The sequence below is a fragment of the Amaranthus tricolor genome, chromosome 4 (genome assembly GCF_026212465.1).
Source record: "Amaranthus tricolor cultivar Red isolate AtriRed21 chromosome 4, ASM2621246v1, whole genome shotgun sequence".
In the NCBI taxonomy this organism is placed as follows: domain Eukaryota; kingdom Viridiplantae; phylum Streptophyta; class Magnoliopsida; order Caryophyllales; family Amaranthaceae; genus Amaranthus; species Amaranthus tricolor.
In genome coordinates this window covers 27,759,562-27,781,952 of record NC_080050.1, presented here as the reverse complement: position 1 = coordinate 27,781,952, position 22,391 = coordinate 27,759,562, and the positions used below count along the sequence as shown (strand labels likewise).

Sequence of the window (22,391 nt, the reverse complement as noted above, 5' to 3'; positions counted from 1 at the left end):
CTTTCTTTCACTTTACTATAAAATTTCATTTTACCCACTTTCTAAATTTAGAGGCCAATTGGAGCAAAATTGCTGGAATAGAGAGCAAAGGAGGTTCTAAGCATATTTAACATGTTTAATTGCACGGGACTCCGAAAAACTAGAGGTCTCAATATTAAATTACATAGTATATATTTAGCATCTAAAATCACAAAATTATTAAAAAAATATCATAATTTTTAAAATTATATAAAACCTTTAAAAATGTTTTAATTTTTGCTCCGCTATAGAGTTAGCTCAAAAGCAACACGCACGAAATTTCCAACACATTGACTTAGCCCACGAAATTTCCCACCTGCCCCTTTCTGCTCTTTACGTTACCACTACTCACTAGTCGAGTTTTGTTCATAGTGGTGTACTACTACTAATAACACTATAAATATGTGATTCAAGTACTGGATTTAATCTCTGAGAAAACAACACTTAAAATACAATCTAATCATCTGTCAAATTTGTTTGTGTCATCTGAAAAATGGGTTCAATTGAGGGTAGGAATAATGAAGTTAGTGAAGGAAAGACAACAATGCACCGTCTAATAGCAGAAGAAGGTGCAGTGTTAATGCCGGGTGTTCAAGACGCTTTCTCAGCTGCAATCGCTGCCAAAGCTGGCTTTAAGGCTTGTTTTGTTTCCGGCTTTGGTGTTTCTGCTGCTCTTCTTGGCTTACCTGACTTCGGTTTGCTTACGTATATATCTTCGTTTCTTTCTCTTTTATTAGTGTTTTTTATGTGAAATAGAATATTAGTATACGACAAGCTGAATTCATTTTCATATATGTACAACTAAAAGAGCTGATAGTTCGATCAAAAATAAAAAATGACACGTCTGTAAAGAATGGCATCCTACCTAAATTGATTACACATACATGCAAATTTGACGGGGTTCAAATGATTTATCCCACTACGATGAATTAAAGATCATATGCACTCTTTAAAAGTCACTGGAGCGTATAATTTCTGTGCACCTCATGTTTCCTTAATTATAGACATTTACAATAAGTCCAATTGAATTGACACTTAATCGTAGTTTTTCTGTGTAATATGAAACTTAGGTCAATTGAGATGTTTTCATCTTTCTATTCAAAATGTCAGGTGTTCATATTTTTATCACAAAGAGCTCTTGTGTAAGAGCGCTTGATTGAAATTGTAAGATGGTGTAATATAACATTAATTCCTCATGGAGCTCCAATTATCAACTTAATAAGCCCTATAGTATTGAGAAGTTGTCATCACATATATCATTGAGATAGATAGTATATTCTAATTAAATTTATTATACTCAAAGTAATATAATAAGACCCACACAATTGAAGAACTGACTGTATACTAACCCGATGAGGTTCTTTCATAAAACCAATTTTTAATAGGATCGAGGAGTAACCCGTTAAACATATATTTTAGTCAACCTCTCTTTAATAATTCTTCAATGTGGGGTGATTATATGATCGTTACCTAAGTGTACTCGAAAAATATGATGAATTATGTAATGATATACAGGACAACAGAAGTAACACAGGTAAGTCGAAGGATAACATCAGCTGCCCCAAACTTGTGTGTGATTGTTGATGGAGGTAATTTCATACTCATGTTAGTCATAAATTCATGTCATGTTTTTATACCAAAATTGTATTTTTGTTTGTGTATTTGTGTATGTGTGTAGACACTGGTGGTGGGGGTCCTTTGAATGTACAAAGATTTATCAAAGAGTTGATTGCAGCTGGTGCCAAGGGTGTCTTTCTAGAGGTAATTTTAATTATCATTCACCACCAAAAAAATATTATCCATGATTCTTGTTTGCATAATTAGCATAAGAATAGTAACTTAGGGACATGTTTGGATCAGCTTATATGTATAGTTAATAGAACTTGGTAGCACGTTATACGGGGAGAACAAAAAAATATATTAAAATAGTCCAACACGCCCCCTCGCATGAGAGCCTATTGGGCTAAAAGAGTGGATGCGCACAGACGCTGCCACTTTAAATGAGGGGTGGTTGAGATTCAAACTTGTGACCACTTGTCACGTTGACTACTGATATCATGTCAAAGAACTATCTTAACCAAAAGTTTAAGCGAATGATCGAGGCCCCATGATATGTTATATACTCTAACATTGATCTCCTCTTGTGCAAATCCATTATGTACAAGCTCAATGACAAATTTATCATGCACTTTTTGTTTATGTGAAGTTTCAAATGATGTTTACCAAGGATCAATCAGAAACAACCACAATATCACCCCTAACAATGTTAAGGTTGCGTACATTCGACCCCAAACCCGACCCTAAGTAGTAGAGTCACGTAATAACATTGGGGCAATTAAGGATTGTCCGTTGTGGTTGTGCAAACAAATGCTCACGGAATAATAATGTGCATTAATGTAAGCATCTTATGCTTTGAAAAATTAAGAGGTGCTAATATAACCTTATATTGTGTTTTGAACAGGACCAAGTATGGCCGAAGAAGTGCGGTAAGTATCAACAATTACCTAAATTTCTTAGTTCTTGTTAAGTCAATTTGATGCCTTAATAGCGCCATAGGTACTCATTAATCTCATTATTAATTCACTTAATGTGTTCTATTCTTCCACAGGTCATATGCGCGGCAAGATGGTAAACACATAATCAATCAACTATATTTTATTGTCGTATTTAAGTACCAGCTCAACCAAAAGCTTAAGTTGTTCATTGATGCCTCATAATATGTTACATACTCTAACACGTCCCCTCACGCTAGAGTAGAAGTGTGGATAGATCACATTGACATGCCCTCTTTATACCTGATACTGAATATTTCTTTTTAAATAAAAGCCGGTGGTTAAGATTCAAATCTATGACCTCTTATCATGTTGGGTTTTAATACCAGGTAAAAAACCAACTTAACTAAAAGCTTAACCTGATTTATTTTCTTTTTTTTACGTCTTAATATATCAGGTGGTACCAGCAGAGGAGCACGCATTGAAAATAGCAGCAGCAAGAGAAGCCATCGGAGATGCTGATTTTTTCTTGGTTGCAAGGACTGATGCACGAGCTCCCCATGGTCTTCAAGAAGCTATCAGGCGCGCAAACCTCTATAGAGAGGTATCTATTTCTACTTTAATTTTAAAAATTCTACTTAATCTATCCCTTGGAAATTTTGTCTAGTAGACTATAGGGAGTACTAAACTGTGATCATATATCGTTATATACTTTGTTGAAATGTCCCAATTTAATGTATCATTCTAATATAAGTTTTTTTTTTTTGTACTTTATAATACCCTTATGTTTTTTTGTCTCACTCTTAATTATATAAAAGAGCTTCTCAAGTATATTATGACTAGTATATAATCAAAAATCTTATGAATGTCAGCTAATTATAGTGGCGGATTCAGAAAAAAAAATGAATAATGCCAATTTAAGAAAATCATATCTATCGGGTTTTGAATCCTGACCACTTATGTCGAAGGCAATATTTTAACCAACTCATCTAATGTATATTAAATGTAATATCTAATTTTGTTTTGACTCTAGTAATGTCAACTGACCTTAGTGACACATCACTATAGATCCGTCACTAACTAATTAAGTTCCTAAAATCTTGTACAAATTAATGTCATGAAAATATATACTCTAACATACTACACTAGTCATATAATTAGAACTTATAATGTAAGCTTAATCCATTATTGAAATTTAGTTAAGATAGAATGAATGATATGCATTGAGATCATATTTGTCTGTTCCATTGAAATTGCTACATTTTTTGCGTCAACTCAAAAAACGATTGAAATTGCTACATATTTTAGCGTCAACTCAAAAAACGATGTAAAAAAACTTTAATGTTTCATCAACAGTCGGGAGCTGATGCCACATTTGTCGAGGCACCAGCAAACATCGAGGAACTTAAAGAAGTCGTGAATGGTACAAAAGGTTTAAGAATCGCAAACATGATTGAAGGTGGAAAGACTCCTCTACACACACCAGCTGAATTCAAGGAACTCGGGTTCCATTTGATTGCTCATTCGCTTTCAACAATCTATGCTACAACTCGTGCTCTAGTCGATATCATGAAGGTACTCAAGGAGAAGGGTACTACTAGAGACGATTTGGACAAGATCGTTACATTCTCTGAGTTTAATGAAATGATCAGCTTGGAGTCTTGGTATGAGCTTGAAAATAAGTTCAAGAATTTCACTCCTAAAGCTTAAGGATCAAATTTATGTTTTAATAGTTTGTTATATATTTACCATAATTTGAAATAAAACTTTTTATGTATTTTCACTTGTTTGATCATATACATTTACAATGCAATTCAATTTCATGGATTGTGTAAATTGTAATCTTGAAGCATATGTAATCTTTTATTATTATTGCTAGTTATTATGCTATATAATATATATGAAGTAAGTGATAAAGTTTAAGGAAATTATTAATGGTATACTTAAATTTATTTTTTTTATTATTAATGATGTCCTTATATTATTGAACGTCTTGAAACCATAATTTTTTTAACTTTTTCAGTTCAATTTGTCCAAAATCGTTAACTTTTTTCTTTTTCTTTTTATTTTATTTTTCAATTTAAAATATAAAAAAGTTAACAATTTTAGACGATTTTTGATGGAAAAAGTTTTAAAAGGTTACGGTTGCAAGACCCTCATTAATATGAGAGTACTATTAATAAAGTGGCAAACCTTAGGGTACTATTGATAATTTCCCTAAAGTTTATTGCTATATGATATATGGTAGATTAATTCCCTTTTCTTTTTTCTCTTAGTTGTTATATAGCAAAATAGGTGTGAGATTGTGGCAGAGACGGATCTAGAAAAAAAATAATGTCATTAATAACTCTAAAGAACAGTGAATTTTTGTTAATGGCTAGGTTTGACCCCTAACACCATGTGTAGAAGGTGAATACACAACTAATTTAACCAAATTCAGTTTTTACTTTCTATTGTAATACTATTAAATTTTTTATATTTTTTAAATGATTACATTTGCCTATTCGAACTTTCTATTACTTTCAAAATTTAGGATGATAAAATTGTTGCTCGAACTTTCTAGTACTTCTAGTTCATAGATCTAGAACATTCCATAATTGAAAAAAATTCCTAATTGAAGGAATGAAGGATTAGCGTAAAATATCTTAGATGATATTTTTGCATTTCACGCAACAAGATATTTGTTATGATCAGGCCTGCTTTAAAAATATTTAACGACATATAATCCATTAGTGGAGTAATGTTTTATTACAAGCTAGAATTATTTCATTAGCATAAAAGTATAAAAACCTATAAGATATAAAATTCTTAAATATATGATTATTTTAAGGTATAAAAGTTAAAGTACAATTATAATTTTTAATTATATTAAAGTTTAATATCATAAAAATAATGACAATTGACAAATACTATAAAATAATATGGCAGAATTTTGGTGAAAACATGTCATTTGAAATGTCATAGAGAGATAAGTCAATTGAATTAATCTTTTCATTACTTTGTCTCGAGTAAAATGGCAATCAATTTCGATATATTTAGTATGTTTTTAGAAAACTGGAATATCTCGAGTGAAATGACAATCAATCTCTATATGTCGTAAGATGACCGATTTCAAGGTGGATAAACCAAGCTTTTCTAATATATGCATAACCCATATTTATGTGACTTCAGATTGTGTTTTTAATTTACAATTAATTGGAGAGTCAACACTCGTTAACAATTAAGAAAAATCCGGTATAAAACGACAAATATTTGGACAAGCATCGTCATAATTGGAAAATGCTTGTAAAATTTATTGATCTGAAGCCTTTAAAATAATCTCTTGTCTAACTATAGTTGCAACATTAAATAAAACATATCTCAGATCATCATAATATTGCATAATAAGAGACTGTATAAATTGATTTAAGGTTTAAACTGTATATAATAGATCGAGTGTTTTGGGTAAGAATGTTAAGTTTATCACAAGAAATTTATGGAATAGAGCTTAATATTAAGGAAGAGGGGTGTGACAATTTTTGATACAACTATCCCTTAATAATTTAGTAAATTTATTTGTGTAAAATTTGAGAAAAATAATGAAATTCTTATATCAAAAAAAATAATGTGAATGACCAAGATCTTTAATACTAAGAATTTGATTAAAATGCTGATTAAAAGTATTTATTTGGCTAATACTGTCACATGTGAGAATTATATCAACCACAAAAATAGCAACAATACAAGTACAATTAGAAAGTTTTCTAAAAATAAAGAATAGTCACAAAAGAGAAATTATACACTTAAGGACAAAAAGTAAAATCTAGATCCAAAAATAATAAGGAAATAAAGATTAAATTGGAAATAGGGAAATTTTGGGCTGAAAACATAGGCCCAATAGATTCAAAAATGAAGTGGTGCTTTTGCGGTTCGTACACAGGTCGAAGTTATTATGAAAAAAAAAATAATTAAATAAACTAAGATTCAAACTATTTCCAAAAGTAAGCGTGAAAATCTCAAACCTATGGTTTGGAGCTGTTCGCAGTTAGTAACAGCGAACAGGTCAAAAAAGACAAAATAGTTGTTCGCAGTTACTAACTGCGAACAGCTATTTGTCATGCTTTGACCTATTCGCAGTTAGTACTGCGAACAACATGCTGCACAAAAACAGGTCAAAATAGTTGTTCGCAGTTAGTAACTGCGAACAACTATTTTGTCTTTTTTGACCTATTCGCAGTTACTAACTGCGAACAACTCCAAACCATAGGTTTGGAAGTTTCACGCTTACTTTTGGAAATAGTTTGAATCTTAATTTATTTAATTATTTTTTTTTTTTTTGCTTAACAACTTCAAAAATTTGAGAAACTGAGGCGCCTCTGTTTTGAGCTGTAACAATTCACAAGTCGGAATTTTTGAAATTGTTGAGTGAAAAAAAAAATTAATTAAATAAACGAACTTTTAAAAAAATCCCAAAAGTAAGCGTCCAAACCCCAAAGCTGTGCTTTGGAGCTGTTCGCAGTTACTAACTGCGAACAGCATATAAGACAAACTAGATGTTCGCAGTTAGTAACTGCGAACAGCTATTTTGTCTTATATGCTGTTTGCAGTTACTAACTGCGAACAGACCTGATCTACAAAATCAGATCAGTTTCTGTTTTTCGTAAAATCCCATTTCTCAAACCCTACTTCACTCGACATTTCCACCTTCTCCCTCTAAAACCATTGATTCATTTCATCAAATCGTGCAATCCTCTTTGAATTTGGCACTTCAAAATTAGTGTGGGATACTATAGCTTGCGCAAAGGTAAATTTTTTTGTGTTTTTTTTGTGTATATTTGGATTTTAGGGTTTTAACCAAATTTGTTTATTTTTTCTAATGTAGGTTTCTAGTTGTTAAATCAAGACTAATCTTAATCATCCATAAGCATTGAAGGTAATTTCTAATTGTTTTTATAGCTTTATGTTGGATTTTGAAGTAATGTTGTTGTATTATTTGAATATTATTAGAAAATGTTGATGTTGATGTTGGTATTAGAAATGTTATTTGTGAACTTATGAATTGATTTATTATTTGGATTATGTGTATTATATATGTATGAACTTAGCTACATTATGGATTTGAATAATTTGTAGACCAAAAAAGATTATAATCAAATGAATATAATGTACTTGTATGGACATGAGTTGATGTTGATGTTGATTTTCTTTGTATTAATGTAGAAAATGGCATCATTTCGCGTCACTATAGTATGTTTTTGGAATGGTTGTATTAGAGAAAATAATGGCAAAGTTCATTATGTTGGGGGAAGACGTAAGTTGTTTGCTTGCAATTCGAACATGGATTTGAACCACTTTAGACGTTTTATATCTTCTAAGATTGGATTGGACCCTACTAGAAGTACCGTAAATATAAGTTTTAAATATGCCTTGAGTGGAGAATTTATTGCCTTTCCTGTTGAGGATGATGAGGCTAAGATGCGATGTGGGAGCATTCAAAGTCCACCCAAATTCCCTCTTTGGAGTTATACGTAGAAGAAGTACCATTAGGGAATGTAGTTGCTTCTAATCCAACTCCTACCCCTATGCCTATATTAACTCAGGAAATTGTAAATCCCGTCGTTTCTTCCGCATCTTGTATTTTTTCTCAACCCCCTACGAATCAAGTTCCAATTGATTCAATGGTTAACTTAGGAGAAATTGCTGAGATGGGACCTTGGGATGATGAGAATGAGAGTAATGAGCTTATTGACGATCTTTCTGAGGACGATGTGGATGTTGATGAGGATGCGCTAGCAAATGACATGACTCTAGGCAACATTCCTACAATCACTTCTCCTACACCTTATGCCCTCTGTCCACCTTTAAACGAGTATGCGGAGGACAAATCATGGAGGACTTGGGCTTGTGATACCACATACACCGAACAGGGAGAGTTTGAGAAGGGTATGATGTTTGATAACAAGGAATCGTTGTTGGAAGCTATCAGAGTGTATCATATTGGGAGAAATGTGGAGTACAGAACGGACACCTCGAACCAAACTGTCCTTTCCTTGAAGTGCAAGCGGGGTTGTTCGTGGAAACTTAGAGCTACGTTTGACTCTAATTTATCTTCATGGCGTATTGTTACTTATAAGGGTAAGCACGGTTCTTGTGTATTGGGTAGTGACAGTGTGTCGGCTGGACACATTCACCTGACATCTTGGAAGCAGCACATTACGCACCTGCTGCGCTTACGATGACCCAATTTGTAAGTCTTCATTTGCATTTATTTGATTAAGTTGCCAATTAAATAATAAAATGTTACATTATCTAAATATTAATTGCAGGCAGAAGGTGCGGCAGACGTGATGCGGTACAGCCAGGAGGAGCCGGTGAGGGAGATTGCGCATGGCATGCTCTTCGGCTCGCAGTTCCAGCACTTCATACCGGAAGTCGCTACACAACACTCACCAACTACCTCCCATACGCACATGGCTTGCTCTCCTTCTTATGACTACCATTTGAAGGAGATGGATCATTCATATCCCGTTGACGCTGTGGGGACCTCGCAGGCTGGGCCATCACAGCCATCACAGTACCAGTCCCCTCCACTGCCAGAGCGTCACGCGAACGCCTCTTACTATCGTAGGAGGCGAAGGAGACCAACTCAGTTGGATAAGGTAGATGAGGGTTCGTGAGCGTTAACGATTACCTTTTGTGTATTTGGATCGACTATGTACATATATATATTTTAATTGACTTGTATATTTCACACATTTGTATATATTTTGTTGTATATACATGTTTAATCATGCCGCCTTAAAGATACATCGACTTGTAATTACCTATTCTAATGTCTCTAGTGCAATTACAACAAACAACTCAAAAATAAAGGAAAAAAAAATTATTTAGCTGTTCGCAGTTACTAACTGCGAACAGCTATAAAAGAAAAAATAGTTGTTCGCAGTTAGTAACTGCGAACAGCTGTTTTGTCTTTTATAGTTGTTCGCAGTTAGTAACTGCGAACAGCTGTTTTGTCTTTTATAACTGTTCGTAGTTAGTAACTGCAAACAGCTTCAAACCATAGGTCTGGGGTTTTCACGCTTAGTTTTGGAAAAAGTTTGAATAATCGTTTATTCAATTAATTTTTTTTTTTCGCTCACCTTTTTCAAAAATTCTCACAAGTCGTGCACCTGTTCACGGGCCATATGAGTCTGGCCCAATTTGGCGATTAGGCTTGTCTTATTTCCAAAAACTTAGTTTTCCTAGACCTTTGTTATTAAATATCTTAGGTGTTAGTTAATTAAGTTAAGTGATTATTTTTTAATTAAAACCTAAAAACTAATTTTTTTTAATTAAATGGTAGAATGGTATTACGGAATTGATGGGTAGTTAACCAACTATTATTCTTTTATAAAAGGGTTTAATTTATTAGGTTGTTTACAAGTGCAATTTCTGAAAATTTTTAAGTGATTACTTTAATTTTCTTCCTTTTCTTTCCTAGCTATTATTATCTATAAGATTGCTTATAAATGAAAGAATGATTTGGCTTGAATGGTTGCCTTTCTCATTAGGAGTAATGTCAATATATATAATATTACAATCTATACTTTAGGAAACTAAATATTTACCTAATATTCTACACAATCATATTGATTATATAAAATATTCTAGTAATCAAAAGATATTATTCTAACACACCCCCGCAGTCGAATCGGGAGGTTTACAGACGCTGAGATTGGAACGAAAATCATCAAATAATACTTGAAGAAGACCTTTGGTGAAAATGTCAGCAATCTGATAACGAGTTGGAACATGAAGCACCCGAACATCACCGAGTTTAACTTTTTCACGAACAAAGTGAATGTTGATCTCAATATGTTTAGTGCAATAGTGATGCACTGGATTACCAGCCAAATAGACGACACTAACATTGTCACAATAGACAAGAGTAGTTGTAGCAATAAGACAGTGAAGCTCAAGAAGTAAATTGCGAATCCAACAAGTTTCAGAAACAGCATTAGCAACACTACGATATTCAGCCTCAGCACTAGATTTGAAAACAGTAGGTTGTCGTTTGGCGGACCAAGAAATTAAATTATCACCCAGAAAAACACAGTAACCAGAAATAGAGCGGCGAGTGTCAGGACAGCCACCCCAATCAGCATTGGTATAGGACAAAAGAGTCAAAAGATTAGAATGATACAACTGCAGACCATAGTGAATAGTACCTTTGACATAGCGAAGAATGCGGTGAATAGCAGCCATATGTTCAATTCTAGGATCATGTATATAAAGGCAAACCTGCTGAACAACATATGAAATATCTGGGCGAGTGAAAGTACGATACTACAAAGCACCAGCCAGTCTACGATACAATGTAAATCATCACAAAAAGTACCAGCATTAGCACAAAGTTTGCCGGATGTAGCAACAGGTTTACATTGAGACATGCCAGCCTTTTCAAGAATTTCAGAGGCATACCGCTGTTGAGAAAGAAAGAGGCCCGTAGATGTACGATTAACAGCAATTCCCAAAAAATAATTAAGAGGACCCAAATCCTTCATAGCAAACTCAGAGCTAAGTTTGGACATAAGAGACTCGCGGAGTAAATCAGAAGAAGCCGTAAGAATAATATCATCCACATATAACAGCAGATAAGCAACATCAGAACCATGACAGTAAAAAAAAGAGAATTATCAGAAATGTTGTTAGAAAAACCAATAGTAGTCGCAAAAGTGGCAAACCGGTGGTACCAAGCACGAGAAGCCTGTTTGAGACCATAAAGAGATTTACGAAGAAGACAAACATGATCAGGACGAGTAGGATCACGAAAGCCCAGAGGCTGATGCATGTAAACAGTCTCAGTCAAGTGACCATGAAGAAAAGCATTCTTAACATCGAGCTAATGAATAGACCAAGACCGGGAAAGGGCAATACTTAAAACAATGCGAATAGAGGCAGGTTTCACAATCGGGCTAAAAGTTTCATCACAATCAATGCCTTCCCTTTGAGATTTACCATCACCAACAAGACGCGCTTTATAGCGCTCAAAAGAACCATTGGACTTGGTCTTGACACGAAACACCCACAAAGTGTAATTCCCCAGATTTAGCTTGAAAAAGGATTGATGGACTATTCATATCAACAAGGTGCATCTTCTTTTCATGGGAGCTCATTTGCTAAAAACTCCACAGTTAAGCGTGCTTGGTGTGGAGCAATCTTAGGATGGGTGACCTCCTGGGAAGTTTTCCTGGGTGTGCACGAGTGAGGCCAAAGTGCACTGGAAAGACTTGTGTTGGTTTGTGGGGCTAGTCTACAGTCTTCATGAGTAGTCACCGGTGGCCCGTTGGGCCGGGGTGTTACAAATGGTATCAGAGCAACCTTGCGACCGTGGCTGATAGTGTTCAGTGCATCTAGCGGGGGAAAAGATCCTGAAGTTACGGTCCAACGAATACGTTGTATTCTTAAGTGGGGGTGAGTGTAATACCCCAGATTTAGCTTGAAAAAGGATTGATAGACTATTCATATCAACAAGGTGCATCTTCTTTTCATGAGAGCTCATTTGCTAAAAACTCCACAGTTAAGCGTGCTTGGTGTGGAGCAATCTTAGGATGGGTGACCTCCTAGGAAGTTTTCCTGGGTGTGCACGAGTGAGGCCAAAGTGCACTGGAAAGACTTGTGTTGGTTTGTGGGGCTTGTCTACAGTCTTCATGAGTAGTCACCGGTGGCCCGTTGGGCCGGGGTGTTACACAAAGACCGAATGATATTAGCATTAGGAGGACGAGGTACCAGATCCCAAGTGTGATTCTCAATTAAGGCATCAAATTTCTCTTGCATAGCTAATTTCCTGTTCGGGTCACGAAGAGCATGGAGAGGAGATTTGGGTAAGGATGAAAAATAAACGGATAAGGCTTGGGAGTAGTATTTGGGGTTAGGTTTGAAAATACCATGTTTACTACGTGTAACCATGCCGGGTGGTGAGGGTAGAGGTGTGGTAGGGGAAGAAAAGGAGGAAGAATTGGATTGGCAAGGTGCTGGGCTGCGTGAGGCCCAGCAGAGGTAAAAGATGAGGGGAGAAGAGGGGTTGGGAGTGCAGCTGGGCCGAAAATTTAAGCAAGCCCAGAATTGGATTGGAAGCAGGGAGAGGATTCTGATGGGCTTAAGGGATCAACAGGCCCAATAGTAAACTAGGGTGAGCAGGGGCAGGTTGCTGATGGGCTGGAGGAAGGGAAGGATGCTGATAGGCTTAGTGAAGAAATAGGCCCAGTTGGTTGCTGTTGCTGGGTAGAGGAGGAGTGGATTGATAGGCTGGGCGCAGGAGCAGGCAATAGGAGGGATTTGTTTGGGTTGTTTTGAGCAAACGAAGGGGAATATTATCATCTAAGAATTGGTAGTTTTGGGGAGACGGTGAAGGAGATTGAGAAAAAGAAAAAGTGGCCTCATCAAATAGAACATGTCAAGATATAATGATTTTACGGAATGAGAGATAATAGCACTTGTAACCTCTATGAGAAGACGGGTATCCTTAAAAGATATATGGGGCGGAATGTAGGTGGAGTTTGTGGATAGTAGTAGAGGGAAAGAGATGAAAACATAAACACCCAAAAACCCGTAGATGAGTATATGTAGGAGACTTACGATAAAGAAAGTGAGTGGGAGTGAGATTGCCAAGAAGTTTAGAAGGGAGAATACTAAGGAGATAAGTAGCCGTGTTTAAGGCGTGAGGCCAAAAAGACGGAGGAAGGGAAGCATGACACGAAAGAGTACGAATTATGTTATTGATGGAGCGGATTTTGCGTTCGGATTTGCCATTTTGAGAAGATGTGTAAGGATAAGAAAAACGAAGAGTATTGCCCCGACTAGTACAAAATTGATGAAACATATTATTCTCAAATTCACCCTCGTTATCACATTGGAAAGATTTTATATTAAGCTCAAATTGGGTATTAACAAAAGTATTGAAATTCACAAACACATCATAAGCTTGAGATTTGCAAAATAAAGGAAAAGTCCACAAAAAATTAGTATAATTATCAAGAAAAAGAACTTAATATTTATATCCCCAAGGACTAGAAATAGGAGATGTCCACAAATCACTATGAACAATATCAAAAGGCTTAAAGCTCATAAACATAGAATTAACAAAAAGTAATTGAATGTGTTTCCCTAAAGGACAAGAATGACAAACAAAATGAGGATCTTTATTACATTGAATTAAACGAGAAGAATACAAGGAATTTAAAACCGCATTGCCCAGATGTCCTAAACGGAAATGCTAAATACTAGAAGAAAAAACGGAAAAAGCTGATGATGTTGAGGAAGTATGAGAAGCTCCATATGTAGATGGGAAAGGATAAAGATCACCCGTACTATTAGACCTCAGAACGATGCTCCCCGTGGCCAAATCCTTCACAGAAAATCCAAAAGGATCAAATTCAACGGAAACCATATTAGCATGAGTAAATTTACAAACAGAAATAAGGTTTTTAATAAGTTTAGGTGCATGTAAGACACTTTTGAGGGTAAGAGATTTTTGGGAGGAAGGAAAAGAAATATGCCCGTGACCAAGAACATCAAATAACTGTTACCGACAACAATAGCATTAGTGAATTGATGTTTTAAAGGAAAATAAGGAAGTAAAGTACCTTGAGATTGAGTCATGTGGGATGTGACACCGGTATCCATGTAAAATTGCTCATCCGGAGGAGACAAAGAGAGAGTGTTCATGGCATGATCGATGTCCGTAGGAATATAATTCATAGAAGTACTAGTCCCGGTGTGATAACTTTGTGCCGGTCGCGGACCAAGAAGACCAGCAGAAGGTGCATTGCTTTGAGAAGAGGGAGCCCAAGGTGTAGTGGGAAAGGGAGCAGCAGGTTGGGCCCAAGACTGTCCGGCCCAGTAATGCCAAGAAGGGGAGGAATAAGAGGGAAAGAAGGGTGGGCCAGAAGAATTTCTGTTGGGCCGAGAAGGGAAAGTAAAGTTGGGCCTGGGATGCTGCTGCCAGTGGCCAGAATGACTGGCAGAGCCAGGGTGGTTGCCACGGTGGGTCTGGCCACCACGACGAGAGTGACGATGGCCACCACGGTGGTGGGGAGGGTCGCGGTTGCTAAAATGAGCAGAATTTTTTGAAAAAGAACGTTTTTTTGTGGTAATAAGGACCGAATCTTGAGTGGGAGAATTGTGTTTATGGTTGAAACGCTCTTCCAATTCTAACATAGAACGAAGAATATCAAAAGAGGGAATGGGATTCATATGTTGAACCAAAGACCGAAAAGTTTTGTATTCCGAAGTCAAGCCATGAAGAACTTGGAGAGCCAATCGATTATCGGTGATGGAAGTGCCAAGATTAGTAAGAGAAATAGCAATAGTTTCAAGTTCATTGCAATAAGATTTCACATTGGGAAAAGTGGATAGAAAAATGTCATTAAATTGAGACTCAAGATGAAGAATTCGATAGGTCTTATTATTTTGAAAATTGCTCTCAAGACGAGTCCAAGCATCAAAGGCACGATCATCGGGACGAACTATGGATTGAAGGAGAGATGGACTAATAGAGCCATAAATCCTTGTGCGAACAATGTCATCAAGACGTTGTCATTCGGAATCTTTAGAAACTAATGCTTTAGAGGAGCCATCGGGAAGAATGTGAGAACCCACAAGGTAAGCTCTACAATGAAGCTTGAATAAAGTGACCCAAGTATGAAAATTGGAACCATCTTCATCAAGTTGGATAGGCACGCATGTTTTAATGTTAATAACCAAAGTGGCGGGATGAACTTTTGTGGGACATTCCATGGAGAGGTGGCGGCAAGGGTAGTGGAGAAGGAAGAAGGAAGAGGTAAGAAAAGTGGGAAGCAAGAAACCTAGGCAAATGATACCATGAAAGAATGATTTGGCTTGAATGGTTGTCTTTCTCATTAAGAGTAATGTCAATATATACAATATTACAATCTATACTTTAGGAAACTAAATATTTACCTAATATTCTACACAATCATATTGATTATACAAAATATTCTAGTAATCAAAAGACATTATTCTAACAATAAAAACTCTTGTTTTCCATAAAAATAATGTTTATAATTATATTTGCAAAATTAAAAGTCTCTCCTTCTTCTTCCTTCTTTTTTCTTGAGCCGGAGGACTCTTTTGACCGCGCTCTCCTTTATGGTTATGAGTTGCCACCGTCATTCCCTCCTCAGACCTTGTCCATAGTTTCTTATGAGCGGGATACATTGGGTAGGATGATGATGATGTGTTTTATAACAAATTGAAAATAGTTAAATTTATTGATAACATAATAGATTTTGAAAACTAACAATTACAATTTATTAGTGAAAACCATTTTTTATGGATAGTGAAGTTTGGGAATGAATATTAGAGTGTTGATTCCAAATGGTGAATGTATGATGGTTCTAGTAACTTTATTCATCTCCCTAGTTTTAAATATTGGGTTGAATCGTTGAAGTGTAATTTTAATTTTATTTAAAAATAAGAGGGTTATTAGGCATTTTCATGATGTTAATTGTAATTTGACATATTATTTTCGTATGATTTCGTGATATCGTCTAGTGTTTATGTTTTAATTACTTAAAAGATCTGTATTATGGAGAATAATAATTTTTTTTCAAAGTCTTATAGAATATGTAAAGGTATGTTTTATTTATGAATAATACAGTCTACAACAACATTCTAATTCTAAGTTTTATACTCGATCAATTATTCTTATACTTATGTTAAATAATGTTTGAATAATGTTCATTCAACTTCATGTTCGAATTGTATATAAATAGTTTTGGTTTACTATCAATATACTTTAATATTTTTGTTACTTATTTAAATTTCACCATTCCAAAAGTATAATATAGTCACACGATATAATGTTGTTTTCTAGAAAAATACATATAAAATCTAAATTATTATGAAGTTCATCACAAAAACAAATACATTTAATATAATCATTAAGTTCTAATCCATTAAACAAAACTAGTTCGAAATAGTAAAATTATGAAGAACTATGCATCACCATCAACAATTGTAATTAAAAAAGGAAAATTTACTTCTAAAAATCCTACCTTTAGGTGCTCTTTTTTTTAAATTCAATCTTATCATTATTTTTCTAAAATATGATCGGATCACATTTTTCAAGGGACAAATGACCTTTTACCGGTTGAACATGTTCACATTTGACCCAAAAAAAGTTTATTAAGCCACATGTTAAGTCAAAAGGTTAAAGAAGTTTTAATGGAAGCTTTTTGTTGGGAAAATGTCAAATATTAGGACGTCAAAATTTAGGATTCGGGAAAATGAATGCAAGAACAGCAGCTAAAATTTAATCATGTATTTGTTAGCTATTACTAACAACGAAGAAACACATGATTAAATTTCAGCTGCTCTTCTTGCATTCATTTTCCCCAAATTCTAAACTATAACCTCCCAATTAATCATAGCAAACAATGAAACCGGTCAAATAGAAAAATTTTTTGTTCAATGATAGTCCTTTGTTTGTTGTTACTAAAAGCGAACAAAATAGTTGACTTTTTACTATTTTCTTTTTATTCACTATTAGTAACAGCAAAAAAACTCTTACCTCAGCTTCGGACTAAAAATATTTAGTTTGAAATTAAATTTTTTTTTCAACTTAGCTTTTAATTTATTTTTTAAAAGAACTTTATTTATTTCAAATTTTCAAGGCAACTCACACATAAAAGAGTAGAAGTCCAAAGTAAGTAATTGTGGACTTGACTTGGTATTAAAGTTGTTGGAAGCTACCTTTAATGACTCCAGAAAATTCAATGGGCTATTTACTCTCATCATAAATCCAACTCCTATATTTCAAACAAACTAAATCTACGACAACGAGTGGGACCCATTAATCTTTGAAAATTAGTACCTTTAATATTGCTATATTGGTCTCTTAAATGAAATTTTTATATTTTTAATTCTATCAACACATTTATTTTTTTTATCATTTATTTACACTTTTCTTCTATTTTTCATAAGTCACATAATTTTACTCACTTTTACTTTTTTTTCTTAAATTGCTCAAATTTTATTCTCAAAACAAATGCAAAGGAGTACACCCTCTAAACAAAGAGAAAAATAGTGATTTTTTTTTTAAAAAAAATAGATATTGATAATAAATGAATAGAGAGAATAAATTGTATAAATAAAATTTAAAGAGAGTTAAAATATGTGGATGAGACTAAAAGAAGTAATGGGCCATTATCCAAAAATAAAATGAAGCAAAATGAGCGGAAAGAGGTGTTCATTCGGTTATCCGATCAATTTCAAATCACACATTTTGAGTCCATTCAAAATCAAGTTTTATGTCCTAATTAATTTTTACATAATTGTAAATTCGTTTTTAAGTCGGGTCTAATTACACGATTGGCTAAATATCAAGTTATCCGGTCTGATTTGAACACTTCTATAAGTTAAACATGCCAAATGAGTAGGACATAGGGAGTATACCCCCTACCATTCCCATCAACTTAAGTTGTATAAATAAGGTGTTTCTTTACTCTAAGCTCCTCACAAGCTCCAACAAGCTCTAATCTTGATCAATATTTGTTTTGTTTAGTGGTTTTAATTAAGCTAAAAATGGGTCAGGGAAGAGGCAGTGCAAGAGTAAGCTTAGGTTTGGTTGTCGGAGTAGCAATGCTCTGCTTGTTGGCTCAAATGCAGCCTACTCTTGCTGCTTTGTACACTGTTGGAGGTCCTTCTGGCTGGACTTTTAATGTCCAAAATTGGCCTAGAGGCAAGCCCTTTAAGGCTGGTGATATTCTTGGTAAGCCATCTTTCTTCTTCATCTTTCTTTCTTGATTTTAACATATTGGAAAAGTTGTGTACATATATTAATTTGCATGTTTAAATGGCATTTCCATCCTTTAAATATCCAACCCGTCTTATATGAGACCGTCTCACATTCTCAAGGTGAGACAAACTCAAAACAAAAAACCCATAACCAAAAGTTTATATTATTGGGCTATTTAGCCCAAGTACGGAGATCGTCTAACGGTGAGACTGTCTCATATAAGAATTTATATTAAATATCATTTTCGTATTTACCCAAAGTATTTCATTTGACTTTTCACCTTTTTTAGGTGATCAAATTGAACTACATGTGAAAGAAAAAGAGTACAGATATTTTAGGCTATTAATTTAGCCTATTAATGACAAGGCTATAAGTTAGATAACTCATTCTATATTTAGCTAATTCAAGATATATACAAATATTTCAAATTCTATAATATTTCAAAGCCTATCATGAACAATTTACATCAATTTTTGATTTGAATGTACTCCTTATATGAAAATATTTTTATTTGAATATTCGAATTAAAAATGTAATTCTATTTCAAAGTGAGACTTCTAGTAATAGCACACTTTTGAAGCTTGCTGAAAAGTTTCTTACTCCTTTACTCAACATTTTAGTAAAATTTTTTTAGAATATTTAATTTTTTGGATTTATATTGGATCCAAATGATGTACCTATATAACATTGTTAATGCACATATACTGATCAATTATATAGGCATGTTTGGCGCAAGGTAGACCTAGATGTAGTTTCGATTATAGTTGTTAGATATCTAAATGTCCAATTAGCCATGTAAATTGATATTGTTTGATAAAAATCACGGGTTATAGTAACTGTAAATAATAATTTTGAGAAAAATAAAAGAAAATCTTAAACAACTATTTTTGATAATGAAACACTATAAGTTGTAAGTAACGTAATAGGCTAACAGCTACATGTACCATTACACACTAGTTAAACAACTACTTAATCTGCAATAATTTAGCGTCATTAAACCACTAACATCTAATTTTGTGGAATATGGCTTTTGGCTTATATGAGCAAAATTATAATTTAAGAGAAGAGGCGAGTATTAAGAGAAACTTTTGTCGGTGATGCGGTGTATGAACCCCTTAATGATGGCTGAAAGTATGGGGGAAGAAAGTGAAAAGTGAACATTTTTAAGTGGAGAACACAATGAGGTCAAAAGCAGACCCACCTCAACCACCAAACATAGAAACTACTCCTATTATCGAGAAAATGATGAAAACATTGAAAAATAGAACATCAATAATTTTAACTATGGTTTTATACTTTTATTTAGAAAAGAGAAAATTGACGGATTTGATACCTAAACTATTTACTATTAATAGATAAATAAAATATATTAATTATTAATGAGTTGAATTTTATTTTATGTACCGAGTAATTATCGAGTAAGTAGATTTACCTAAGCTTATTTTACATGTTTCACTCTTACAAATTAATTATATTATATATTTATTGTTAATGTTAATGTTTTTTATTTCATTGTTTATATATTTTTATTTGTGTCAAAATAATATTTATTATATTTTTATTCTAATTATTTAAATTATTAATATTAAAAACTAATAATATAATTGTTTAATAAAAAAATTGTAAAAGCTAACTGAAACATATGGATGGCGACAAAAATGTGTCACATTTTGGTCATAGGCAAAGACTGTCGCCAAAACAGTTTTGGCGATAGGACGGCGGCGACTTGCCTGTCGCGGTATATATTTATTTTTTATAGCGTACATAAGTTTAAAGTTATTGTTGTCACTATACCCGGTTTGAAAAATTATCGTGAATAATACAATTTTTTTTATTAATTTTCCTACAATAATACCAATTATTGATTAACCATGAATAATACCAACTTAGGGGGTATATTCCTAAATACCAACTTAGGGGTATTTTCCTAAATACCAACTTTAGGTAATTAATAAATTTACCAATTTTTTGTCTTATAATCCACCTATAATTTGATTTTTAATATGTTAGAGATTTTTTAGGAAAACACCTCTTTAAGTTGATATTATATATGGTTAATCAATAGTTGGTATTATCGTAGGAAAATTAACAAAAAATTGTATTATTTATGGTAATTTTTTCATAATAATATAGTCATGTGATAACTTGTTACGTGGAATATGAATATCAGCATTCAACTATGCAAGAAATGCACACAATGTTGTGGCAGTAACCAGTAGGGGGTTCAACAGCTGCACAGCACCAAAAGGGTCTAAAGTGTACCAAACAGGAAGGGACAGGATCAGATTGAGCAGGGGTGTTAACTATTTCATCTGCACTTTTCCTGGACATTGTAAGGGTGGTATGAAGATTGCTGTTAATGCTGCTTAAACTCTCAACTACTTCTCATATTAATTGCTTGTCAGCTGCTACTTATTGTATGTTTGTGGGAGTCTATTGGGCTTATAATTTAGTTATTAGGGTGTGTCTGTGTGTCCTTTATGTGTGTTTACTTAATCCAACACATAAAGGAAACTAATAAGAGATTGAATGATGTAAAAGGATGACAATTTCCATTTTTCCTAGGAATTTTGTTGGCTATGTTAAGGATTAAGTTTGTGATATTATGTTATGTGTGCTATTTGAAAGACTTAGTGGGTGCAAAGAACATGAATAGTTTTTTTTTTTAATGTTAAGTTTATACGTGTGCGGTTTTATGGTCAGGTTGATGTACTAGTTTTAATTCAATTAAGAGCAAATGTATCGACTATCGTATCAAATAAGTCGATCACAGGGAGGACGTTCCAACTGCGTAGAGCATTGATTAAGAATGTTATGCAATGACACTCAGAAATGATCAAAAACTAATGCAGGCAATAGTCGGTATCATCTTCGTTCTAATTTGTCATTTCATGACACGAGATATGTAACATCCCGGCCTCATCAAACTACTGCTGACTAACTATGGTGACTGTAAATTGACCTTACAAATGAACACAAGTTTTTTCAGCGCTCTTTAGCCTCATGGGTAGTCAATCAATAGTTTTCTCAACTCGGGGTATAACACTCACCCCACCTCCACTTAAGAATGCTACGTCCGCATAACACTCTGATCACATCAGACCGCCAGTGACTACCCACGGTGGCTATAGATTGTTGCCATAGACCAACACAAGTTCCTTCAGCGCACTTTGCTCTCACTCTTACGCACTAAAATTTATCTCAGGAGGTCAACCATCCTAAAATTGCTTCAAACTAAGTACGCTTAACTGCGAAGTTCTTACCAAATGGACTCTATGGAAAAGAAGATGCACCTTGTTGACTCTATGAAGTCATATGAATTTCCTTTTGTTCATATTCGACTGCTTGAGCAGATTTCAAATATACTCGATGCTTGTATTCGACACTTTTGAAACAAGTTACACGAGCAGGACTAGTCGCCCATGTTCAGTCTGGGTTGGTGCGGGTTTTAGAGCCATTCTTTAAATCAATTATATAGGTAGAATTCACGCATCACTAATTAGAAAATTTGAAAACAATAAGACAAAAAATCAGAAAAAGGAACAAAATAATACAACTTTCAACTTATTTCCAAAACTAAGCGTGAAAATCCCAAATTTATGGTTTAGGTTTGTTCGCAAATTACTAACTACGAACAGATAGCTGCACAAATATGCAGCAGCTTCATTTCCTTCTCATTTTCCTATTTTTCAAAGCCCTAGCTGTTCGCAGTTACTAACTAACTGTGAACAGGTCAAAAAAAAGTCAAAGTTGTTCCCAGTTATTAAGTGGGTACAGCTAGTTTGTTTTTTTTGACCTGTTCGCAGTTACTAACTGCGAACAGCCCCAGACCACAGATTTAAAAATTGCACGCTTACTTTGGAAATAAGTTGAAAGTTGAATTATTTTGTTCCTTTTTTGATTCTTGTCCTAATGTTTTCAAATTTTCTCACTAATATGTCCTAATATGTGTTTCATTCCATTACAAGGCTATGATATCCCTTGTTGGAAAATCAAGAGTATGTTAGGAATATCCCTAAATGCTTAAATTTTAAGATGCAATGAGACGATTTTTAAAGGGTTTGAATTCCTGATCCATTAATGAAAGCGAAAGAAAGTTG

The 22,391-nt window shown here is 34.1% G+C and overlaps 2 protein-coding genes across 2 annotated transcripts; both read left to right on the top strand.

The window, feature by feature from the left end:
- The first annotated feature begins 327 nt into the window (after positions 1 to 327).
- Positions 328 to 4,473, top strand: LOC130811135 (petal death protein-like). Its single transcript, XM_057677316.1, has 7 exons — positions 328 to 723; positions 1,534 to 1,607; positions 1,697 to 1,779; positions 2,480 to 2,504; positions 2,627 to 2,646; positions 2,968 to 3,114; positions 3,867 to 4,473. The coding sequence occupies exons 1-7, from the start codon at positions 512 to 514 to the stop codon at positions 4,218 to 4,220; spliced, it is 915 nt and encodes a 304-aa protein (XP_057533299.1). The 5' UTR covers positions 328 to 511; the 3' UTR covers positions 4,221 to 4,473.
- A 13,467-nt stretch (positions 4,474 to 17,940) lies between these two features.
- LOC130809901 (basic blue protein-like) lies at positions 17,941 to 20,920 on the top strand. The gene is made up of 2 exons (XM_057675758.1): positions 17,941 to 18,264; positions 20,462 to 20,920. Exons 1-2 carry the CDS (start codon positions 18,078 to 18,080, stop codon positions 20,659 to 20,661), a joined length of 387 nt encoding a protein of 128 aa, XP_057531741.1. The 5' UTR covers positions 17,941 to 18,077; the 3' UTR covers positions 20,662 to 20,920.
- The last annotated feature ends 1,471 nt before the right edge of the window (positions 20,921 to 22,391 follow it).